The 11,216-nt window shown below is 27.9% G+C and overlaps 1 protein-coding gene across 1 annotated transcript; it reads right to left on the bottom strand.

The window, feature by feature from the left end:
• Positions 1-2,898: 2,898 nt before the first annotated feature.
• Positions 2,899-4,775, bottom strand: LOC113857438 (probable xyloglucan endotransglucosylase/hydrolase protein 6). The gene is made up of 4 exons (XM_027489330.1): positions 4,501-4,775; positions 4,230-4,330; positions 3,930-4,126; positions 2,899-3,719 (listed from the first exon to the last, which is right to left on the bottom strand). The coding sequence occupies exons 1-4, from the start codon at positions 4,679-4,681 to the stop codon at positions 3,329-3,331; spliced, it is 870 nt and encodes a 289-aa protein (XP_027345131.1). The 5' UTR covers positions 4,682-4,775; the 3' UTR covers positions 2,899-3,328.
• Between the last annotated feature and the right edge of the window lie 6,441 nt (positions 4,776-11,216).

The following is an 11,216-nucleotide window of genomic DNA, read 5'->3' as shown; positions in this document are numbered from 1 at the left end:
GTAGTTTGCTACATTACTCCCTTCCTTCTCATAGTAATGCAAATCTAAACTAAAATCCTCTACCACGTACCATAGACTTTTAACATTAAGACTAAAATCAGTAAGATCTTTTCAATCCTGGTTTCTATAATGTTCTTGATGATTGACATAAATAACTATTAAAATTTAAGAATTAAATTTTACTAAAGTTATTTTTAGGTAGACAAAAATGTTTGGATTTAAAAATTAAAAAAATATCTAACTTAGAGTTGTACTAAAGGCATTAAATATCTTCAGAAAAACTTATAGCATGAACTTTAATACTGCCGATCAAATTAATCTTCTTAATAACCTTATCGATTCTTTGTTTACTAATTCTAAGTTCCAGGAAAGCTATAAAGTTCAATCTACAAATTCTAATTAGATCATTTACTAATTTAGGATAAGTTGCAGCACCTACTCCTCTACAGTTCCAAAACCAGAAATTCATCAAATAGGCTTAAGAGATTGAATCACACTGTCACAGTGTTAAAATGTATGGACTTTGATCTTAATAAAATTTTATATAAAATTCATGTAAATTCTGTTTCAGTTTTTAAATAAACTGGCCTATATTTAAGACCTTGTCGTCAAGGGGCCTTTTTCTAGTTGTCCATGATATTGGTTCGGCTCATGACTGCCGGGCCCAATATTTGGGCCTTATCATTGTAATTTTGTCAAGCCCACTCTGGTTGTTAGAGGGGTAAAAAAATTAAAACAGATTTCATAAACCATCGGGTCCTTTGACCAAAAAGTAAATAATTAAACTATCAGGTCTCGTCAATAATGTCAATATACTTTTTGTAGAAAGAAAATCTCCTAACAAGCACGAATTGTTGCTTGGTCTTGGTCTTGTAAGCAAGAAGTAAAGTTAACAAATATTAAACAAAAATCTAGTAAAGAAAAAAAATAATTGTTTGTTCCATTAAAGGTTTTTTTTTTTTTTACTATCAGTATTTAAGTTTTTAGTGTTTTTAAACATATGGGATAATATACTAATTAAATTGTGTAAATATTTTATACTATCAGTACGTCAAACTATTTATTATTTAAGTCAAAATGTGTATTTGATCTCATATGCGTAACCCAATTTTAATTTAGTTCTTGTGAGTAATTTTTCTTTAATTTAGTTATGCACATACAAAACTTCACAAAATAGTTGAAGAAGTTTTTGTCTATTTTAACGTTGTGCTCCTTTTGCTAATGTGGCCAACAACAAATGCTGAAGTGACAATCAAACATTCTAAGTTAAAATGAATATTACTTGACCAAAAAAATAAATAAATGTTAGTTTTCATATGTGTCATTTAATTTTAATTTAGTGTTTGTATAAAAAAAAATTAATTTCTTACATCAATTGTATGTCAAACAAAAGTCTTTTATTGACGGTAATCCAAGCAAAATATTTTAAGTTATTAGTCAAACAAAATATTTTGTCCCGTTTATGGTTTTTCTTTTCTTTTGTTGTACTGTGTGTAGGTCTGTGGTTATGTTGGCCAAACAATGGATATTAGTTGAGACCTTGTAAAGCTCCTGTATGCCGATGAGGACAGGAAGAAAGAAGAACAAGAAAATAAAATAACCTCCTCTCTCTCCTCCCACCACTGTCACACCCACAAAACTACAGTCAAATTCAACGTTTTTACTAACCTATTCATATCCTACACTCCCTCGGACCCCGCTGTTCCCTCGACGCTTCCAACGCTACTGCATCGCCATCATATGGTTCTGCAATGACCTCTCTTTCCACGACTAAGTGTCTCAACGCCCATTAATATTTAATCCCTCTCTATGCCTCACTCATCTAATCTGTTTCTAACTTTTGCTAAAACTTTCAAGTACGAGGTTTAGATTTGATAGTTTGGACGAAAAAACTCAAGACATTTTATTCATAATTTATCTTTAAATTTTTTAATATTTTATTTTAATAATATCTATACAATATGAAAAAAAATTCAAACTAAAAATCACGATAGAAGACTTTGGCTTTAGTTTATTTAGTTTCTTTCTCCTTTCCACAAAAAACGGCAACGGAAAGAGAAGATAGAGAGTGATGACACGAAGAAATGGGGGACCGAAAGATATACACCAACCTCCACTTCTGAACAGAAACTGGATAAGAAAGAACACCATCACTCACCGCTGTTGTCTTCACATGATGTTGATGCATGTCAGGCAAAAAAGCCATGAATGTATTTTAGTTTTGGACCCCTAATTCCAAGTTTCTTACTCTTCTTCTCTTTGTGGGCTCTGTTCTCCCGAACCCATTCACGACATATTTTCCCAATTGCAGCATGTGCACATATAATTTTTAAGTTTAATTTCTACATTTTACGTGGTTTTCTATGATTTTACTCCTTATCCAGTAATCCTTGCTTTTCATCTTGTCAGATGTCACAACTCACGAGTTTTGGAGTACTCTTGCACGTGCGTGTTGAGCATAAGGTGAATGAGACCTTTATTATCCGGGGACCAGGTTGTTGAAGCTTAATTACACCTCGATTGATAGTTTTAAAGCTTACATTAAGCTCATTTCTTCAGAAATGTTTTTTTTTTTTTAAATATTTGATGTACTTTTAAGTGTTTTAGTTATGTTTGAAGTATTTTGTTAGAAGGGTGTATAAAAAAGTAAGATAAAAGTAACTACAAGATAAATCATGTCAACTTTTAATGTTTTAAATAACAAAACTATATTTTTTAGCCTTGTAGATAATTGAACTGCGAAATTTTTAAAATTTTAAATTGTAAAATACTTTCTATCCAGGCACAGCGAGAGATTTGATATGACGTTAACAAATTATGTAAAGCACGAAGCTGGCGATAAGTCAAAGAGGCAAGACCCGCTTTGGGCATTTTAATCATTTAATGAAATCTTACAATTAAGACCAACCATGCATTTTTCTTGTCCTTTTGCTTGGCCCGAAACAGAGGAAGACTTTATCCCACATAAATTGAGACGTGCTACACATTACAGCAAAAATAAAAAAATAAAATAAAGTTTATTCCATAAATCACAATAATGGGCACGATGCTTCCTTATACCACAAACAATATATCCGCACTAAAATACAAAGAAAGAGGGCCAGGAAAGGTTTTGACTCAACCCATGCCCCTTCTGATTCGAACACAGGCTTCGTCCAACGTACGAGTTGGGACACAAGAATAGTTTATATATATATATGGACAATTTGTATATAACACAACAAGAACAACAGTGTAAAGTAAAGTGACATCACATGTACGTAGAAGAAGTGAGGCATGAATGTTATGAACCACTGAAATTGCCGACGAGCTTGATATAATCTTGGGACTATATACCGGCACGACACTCTGGTGGGGTCACTGGGTACCTTGACTTATCTTGACAATAGTCATAGATCACATGGTTCACGCGAACCCACCTATACCTTCTCGCTTCAATGGCATTAAGAGCTTGATATGCAGCCCCTTCCCACCAGTTTTGTGGGTTCGAGGCACAGTTTGCAGGCCCTGGCACAGCACAACCTTCTATGTCAAAATCCTTGTAATAAGCAAAAAAAGGTGCTTTGCTCCAATCTATTTTCTCCAAACCACCCCTTGTTGCCCAGTCATCTGCTTCCCACAACGTTGAATACACCCCCATCGCTTGCATCCTTGGGTATGGAATTCCCTTAGCCTCGTTGTTCTTGTACACTCTGATTGGAATCGCATCAACGTAGAAGCTGCATGTGTATAATAATATATTTTACAACATTAATAAAATAATTTTTTTTAATGAGCTTTGTAAAGATTTATTACATAAACTATTTGTATTTTCTATCAATAGATTTCATATCCGAACCTATAAATACGATTTTATTTGCGTTGAGTAAATATTTAATAAAACCGTTTACTTTACCTAGATGTGTATGCATATATGTATGTTTACTTACACAATATGGTGATGATTCCACATAATTGTGTAAGTGTGGAAGTCCTCAGCAGGGTCAAACCACAGGTTGACCCTCTGTTCTCTATCACCCTTTCCGTGAGCATAGATGTTTGTTTGAACTGTGTAAGGTTGGCCAGTACGGTTCCCCAAGAACTCGAAATCCAGCTCGTCACGAACATTGTTCGTGTCAGAGTTCATCTACCACAAAACAAAATTAACAGCATGTAAAATTTATATCATCTGTATTGTGGTGTGGCAGACGAGAAATTTTCAAACAAATAATAGGAAAATTTGAACTTACATAAAATGCAGTGACGGTACCGGCAGAGTCTCCGGGGACAAGTTTAATCTTCATGCTAACACGCCCAAACATGTACTTGGCCTTGGAAGCAAACCCACATCCTGTAAAACAAGTATATTAATATTATTAGATTATATATATAATATATATGGTAACGTGTGTTATTTTATCCAAAAGATTGTTTCTTTTGGACCATGTGATCATTTAAATATGTTGAGGAATGTAAAACAGAAAAAGAGATTGATTGTATTGGAGATTCTAATTTGATTACCAGAGTTTTGGTCAAGTCTGAGTTGGATTCCTCTGCCTTGATCAATTTGCCTGATATGGGACTCAGCCCACGTGACTTGAAAGTCTTGATGAAAAGTGGCTGGTCGTCCACAAACACACACAGCAGATAATAACAACACAAAAAGAACACTAGCATTTCCAAAATGGTAAAAGATGGCCATGGTGTGTATGTATGGATATGTGTGCAGTGAAGAAAATTTTTGTGGTGGAATGGGAGTGAGGGGAGAGTGTTATTTATATAGCAAGTTTGGGAAAGGAAAGGAATTAACAGAGAGTTTTTGAGAGTAGCATTGAAATGGGATGTGTCAAAATCAAAACACACCTTAGCTTTCCATACAGCTAATGGCTTGCCGTCATTAGGGCCTACCCAACAGTTTGTATTCTTGTCTGGCCCTTTAATCCTTTGCTGCCTAAATCTCTTTCTCACCGTGTGCGTCCTAATATACTTGTACATAATAAATTGAATAAAAATGAACAGCCTTAATGAGTCCATGGCACAAATCGCTAAACACATTCAATTATTTTACTTTCGTACTATAATTGCCACACTTCTTTTAAATTAATTTCAGCAATAGTTTATATTAAAACGTGATACATAATAAGAGAAAATTAATTATTCTAAAAATTAGCCAAACGGACCTTACTCGAGCTTCAAGTTATCTTGGTTTAGATTTAGCCTTGCTTTTCGAAAGAATAAAAAACACGTGGAGCCCACCTCTAAATGCTTCTCTCCAAATAGAGAAAAGTACGGAGCTTTATCAAAATTATAAAATGTCGTAATTTAAATTTCGTTTTATTTTGTTATACGAATTTTAATGTTATCTAATATATTTAAATTTCATATTTTTTATTCAATTAAATAAGTAGAAACGAACTCATGTTTTTCTTCTCTTAATTTTCTTTCTTATTTTTCTTAATCTAAATAACTTAAAAATTTATCAATTTTATACTAATTATTTTTTCATATTGTTTCTTTCCATCTTATTTCTCAGGTCTAAACATAAGTATTTACTGCAAACTACGTAATAAATTAGAGTATGCACACCACTTCAAAGTACTTTAATATTTACTTTCTCTTAAGAGATCATATATGTCAATTTTTTTCGTTTTATTTATTATTTGTTTAAACTGTTTATGTATATTTTATTTATAGTCTCAAGAGATATTTTAGTTTATACATTTCAGACTTTTCCTAAATTAATGCTGCATACAGTTTTTTATAATCTTTTTTCTAAGTTTATTAAATCATTTTTTTTACATATTTAATTAATAGCTGTCGTATTTTCATAGTATAAGACGGATAACCTTAAAACACGAAAGGATATAGTTTAAGGAAGCAAAAATAATAAATATTAATAGCTTTAAGTATGGCCGTTTGGGTGTGAACTGTTGATAGCATATATTAGTTTTCCTTTATATTTTACAGAAGAGTAAAGCCTTACAACTTTGAACTTTTAAAAATATATCAATTATATATCTGCTTTGTAATCAATCCCTTTAACTATGAAAGGTCAGTAGTAGGTAGTACCATTATATATATGATATGATATGATTATTTAAAATATTAATTTTATCTAAAAGTTATATTAATTTAATACTGTAATTGCAAATAGTATGCATTAAAATATTAAAATAATTTTAAAATATAATTTAATTTAAAAATAATGGAAATAATATATTAAGTGTTATAAATTTTATATAAATAAAGATATTTGTAGAAAATTTAAAATTTTATATAATGTAGTATGAAAATTTTTATAAATATAAATATAGAAATTCATGAATAATTTTAAATTTTATATAAAATAATAACAAAATTTAATTAATAATTTTTATTTTCAAAGTTTAGTAAAAAAAAATAAAAAGTAAAATTATTGTAATAAAGGAAAATACAATTTACATATCATTATTATTAGATAATTTTAATTTTAAAAAATACACGTAATAAATTATAAAAAAGAATAAATCAATTAAATATTTCACTTCCTAAGTAAAATACTTTTATTTATAATATAAAGATTAATTATAACTTTTTCTTCTACAAATTAAGAAAATGGTCTATAATATGAGAAACAGATATAAATTATTCTCTTTTTATTCAATTAATTATTTTATTTCTGTCTTTGTTATAATATATATATATATATATATATATATATATGAGTTTATTGTGTAAATATAAATTTTATTAGAAAATTCAATTAATTTTTTACATAAGTATAACTTTTGACCTATTTTAAATTAGTCGTGTTTAAACTTAGTGCTCTGTTAAAATCGGATAAAAGGTCTCGCTTTTCAATTAAGCAATAAAATAAAATTTTATCACTTAAATATAACAAAAATAAAATCAAATTCAGTAAGAAAAAAACCTCGAATAAATTGATTTAAAATTTTAAAATTGTATAATCTAAAATTTAACACTCAAATTCTATAATTTAACTGTCTAATTGGACCAGCCTTCAGCCATTTTCCCATATCTGTTCACAAGATCCAACGGTACAACAGATACATTCACAGTACATCTCGTACTTCCACTTGATGCTTTATGAGTCACGGAAAGGAAGCACTCGCTCAGAATTTTTGCGTAATGCTCCCAAAACTAAATGACTGATTCTAGTTAGTTTTATTTTTAACGATTTTTTAGTTTTTGTAAGATTATACATAATAGAAAATTAATAATGGTATTTTTTATTAAAAAAAATAACATTTGATAATATTAATATATTAAATTCTATATTTTTAACAAAAATGATTATTATGTACAATATTTTTTACAAATACTGGGAAAAGGAGATTAACATTTGATTATTGATTTTGTGGGTTATGACTAGTGTTAGATTTGGTAGGAATTTAATTGTTCATTACTGGTGACAGGCCTAACAAGGTTACTTATGAGCTCCACTGGCACCCTTAAATTTTCTTTGTGAAATTTGAGTGTCCTGTAGTTGAGGCGAGGCCAGTCATTAATTAACAATTATTTGAGCTATGTATGGAACAGCTGAGAGAAGTTGATTGATCATGATCGGGTCCAATTGGCAGCTACCTCCAACGTATCACCAGCTCCTTTGCCCAAGTCAAAACGTACTATTACTTTTGTTTTTCTTTTATTTAAACTTTTGCATCTAACTAAAAAATATTGGTATTTGTAAATTTTATAAAAAATTATGTATTTTAAATTTTATAAAATGATAATAAAAATATAGAAAATAAATTACCAAATGCCTAAGAAAAAATTATAAAAGATTGGATAATTAGATTCCAAATATCTTGGTATCATCCCGATAAATTTTGCAAATTTTTCTTTATGATGGATGATTAAGGAAGTAGTTATTTAATTTAAATTTTCTAGCACAAATCATGTTAATATACAAATTTTTCTTTATGAGTCGAGTCAGAATATTTAAATTTTTTTTGTTAAAATATGTTAATACTCCTATATGAAAAAAGACATGGTAATCAACCTTTAATATTTGAATATTATGATACTATATAAGATTTTTATTCAAGGTTATTGAAAATGATTAAATTGTTCTAGTTTTGAAATCCAAACTAGTAAATTGATAATAAGTATATTCAAAGAACTATAATATGATTTCATTAAAAGTATAATTATAATGATAATTTTCTTTCTGATAAGGAATTAAAGATAATTTATTTTTATAATACACATATATATATATAACTTTTAATATACAAAAATAAAATAATAAATAATTTTATATTAATTTAAAATTTTACAAATATAATTTATGTGATATGAAATTTTAATTTAATAATTTATTTTAAATTAAAAATATTTAATAACTAACAAATAAATTATATAAGTTATATAAATTTTTATGTTGTCAATAATTTTATATATAAAATGTGTTTTTTTAGCAATTCAATCATTATTTTATTAAATATTTTTTAAAATTAAATAATATAAAGTTATAATTAATTGATTCTTAATTTTTTATAAATTTTTAAGATATATATTTTGTTAGCTTTAATATGTAGGAGCAAGATCTTCCTATACTGGTATAAGTTTAAAAACTCTTACACTCAATTTGAACCTTTTATTTAACTTAAATTTAACGAGTTATAATTTATTACTTCACTGACCATTAGATTTAAGTTAAATAAAAGATTCAGATTGACTGTAAGAGTTTTTAGATTTACAGTAGTGCAAGAAGATCCTTCTCCTAATATATATATTTATAATCTCAATGTGAGATATATATATATATATATATATAATATTAAAAATTTCATAAAAATTATCAATTTAATCGTTAAATTATAATTATATATTATATTTAATTTTTAAAAAAAATTTGTAGGATATTTTTATTTTTTATATGGTTTAAAAGTATATCTAGGTTAGATTTAATATATTAAATGGGTATTAAATAATTTTTTATTAATATAATCATTTTAAAACATAATGTATATATCCTATGTACTTTGACTTTGACAATTAACTTAAGAATAAATTTAGTTAATAAAAAATATTAAATTGTATAAAATTAATATAATTTATGCCGTTAATCAAATGCTTTTGAAATTTTTATCCAACTAGAGTTAACTAACGAGACGGGATAAATCTAAATCCTGAATGATAACATATATTCTTCTCTCTCTTCTATTAAAAAATAAAAAATAAAAATCAGTATGACCAAGCATTCACAACAGCAAAATCAGGTGAGTTGTGAATGGCTGTTCAAATAGCAAATGCAAGCTCAGTGCAAAGCACTATAATTTTAGCCAAAACACAACGCATAATTTTATTTGTGGCCAAAAATAAAATGCATGTCCTATTCTCTCTGTAACAAAAGGCAAGTGCATACAGCTTTGTGGCTGATCAAGGGAGTCCTTTCAACAAGTAGTAATGCTTCACAGGAATCAAATTTTATTTGGAGAGAACCAACGGTGATGAATTTAGATTATATGGAATTATTTATTCACTATGTTCAACCTTCATATTCATTATACCATAAAAACAAAATTTGGACAAGTTCCACTTCCTTAGTCTTACTGTTGGATGAAGGTGCGCATGCATATTCATAGTAAATACTACACACAGTTATTAAAAAAATAGAAATGCTAACAATACTCTCTTTCAGTCACACTCTTCATTATAAACTACTATTTATTGAAAATTATAAATATTATGTAGTCTTATTTTTTCACTTTAAATTAACATTTTTTTATATTTTTATAATTTTTAATAAATTTCAACTATCAGTAAAGATTATACTTTAGAAAATGGATCAGAGAATGTGTTGTTAACATTTTTTTATTAAAAAATAGAAAATAAGACTGAAAATTATAAAAGGAAAAAAAAATACTAAACATAAATAAAACTTATGGTTATTTATTTAGAAAATTGTTTCCATTGTTTTCAACATTTTAGATCTGATAATATTTTTATATTTAACAGACATTATTACAAGCTGAATAGATATTAAATAATCCTTAAAATTATTTGTGTATATGTAACATTTTCCATTGGTATATGGTAAACATGGAAGAAAGGAATTTTTGGAAGAGTGATGGGCCGAGAGACAGAGATAGTAGTGGACTACACACATGCTACAGCCATCAACAACTGATAGTGAAACAACGAGAATGACACAAACATGTATTTTCACTCCATTATCGTTTGAGTACAAAAGGACAGAATCATCAATTGAGCCAATCACAGCATGCAACGTCATCAAGTTTTATGAGAAGTTTGCAAAAATATTTAATGTACATGTTGAAAAATAATATTAGAGATAATATAAATTGTATTCTATATCTATTTTGTATCACATTTTTTTGTTACAAGTAAATGACGAAATATATACATAAAATTTACCTTATAACAAAACAAAGCATTCCCTCCATGTTATGACATGAATGGCTTGATTGGTTTTTATTTTTTAAAATTTTTAAAAAATTACTTGTTTTAAAATAGTTTTGATGATTATTATTTTAAGGATTACAGTTAAAGAATTAAGAATGTTTTTTATTAAAAAAATAGAAAATTAATATTACAAATTTTAACATTAAAGTAATGAAATATGAAAAAAACTTAAAAAATAAGTTGAAGACAATTCTTAAAGGTGCAAAGAAGGGTAAAATTGAATAAAAGCTCATTATTACTCATTGTCAAACACTCCATTGCGAAGCCCATCTTTTATACGCGTTTAATTAATTGGTAAGAAGAATCATTCCGACAAATAAAACTGATGAATAGAAAGACGTTCCAAATTTAAATTGACATATTAGAAAGACCAATAAAAACTTGATTCAGTGACTTACTAAACATACTTAAGTTTCAAATAGCTTTATTCAGCAGCAGTTTTTTCTCTTTTGTTATTTGCTGAAATTTGCAGGTGGAGAACTGGACGAGTGTCGGATACTCGTATCTAGATCAGTTCTCAACTAATCAATTATGAAGGCCAAAGTTATCTGAGGCTTTTTCTTTCTTTTTAGTCTTCTAAAATCAAATGCTTATTGATGGTGTACAAAAAGCAAATGACAAGCTCCAATCGCCTCTAGTTACAAAATAGAGACGGCGACAATAATTTCGTTTTCGTTTAGGACAAAGCATGGTAATCAAATAATGAACAAATATCTTATTAAATTCATGTTTATTTATTTATATATGGTTATTAGAACTTGGAATCTGCAGGACATCGCCACCGACAAAAATTTTGGTTTCTCTAA

This window comes from Abrus precatorius, unplaced genomic scaffold (genome assembly GCF_003935025.1).
Source record: "Abrus precatorius isolate BTA unplaced genomic scaffold, Abrus_2018 Scaffold2, whole genome shotgun sequence".
Classification (NCBI taxonomy): domain Eukaryota; kingdom Viridiplantae; phylum Streptophyta; class Magnoliopsida; order Fabales; family Fabaceae; genus Abrus; species Abrus precatorius.
This window is presented reverse-complemented; position numbering and strand designations above follow the sequence as displayed.

Excerpts from the sequence above, each read along its gene's own strand:
- LOC113857438 (XM_027489330.1), bottom strand. The coding sequence starts at position 4,681 with ATGGCCATCTTTTACCATTTTGGAAATGCTAGTGTTCTTTTTGTGTTG. Across the intron at positions 4,331-4,500 it reads CAGACTTGACCAAAACTCTG|GATGTGGGTTTGCTTCCAAG; the intron begins GTAATCAAATTA and ends CTTGTTTTACAG. Across the intron at positions 3,720-3,929 it reads TGGAATCATCACCATATTGT|CTTCTACGTTGATGCGATTC; the intron begins GTAAGTAAACAT and ends ATACACATGCAG.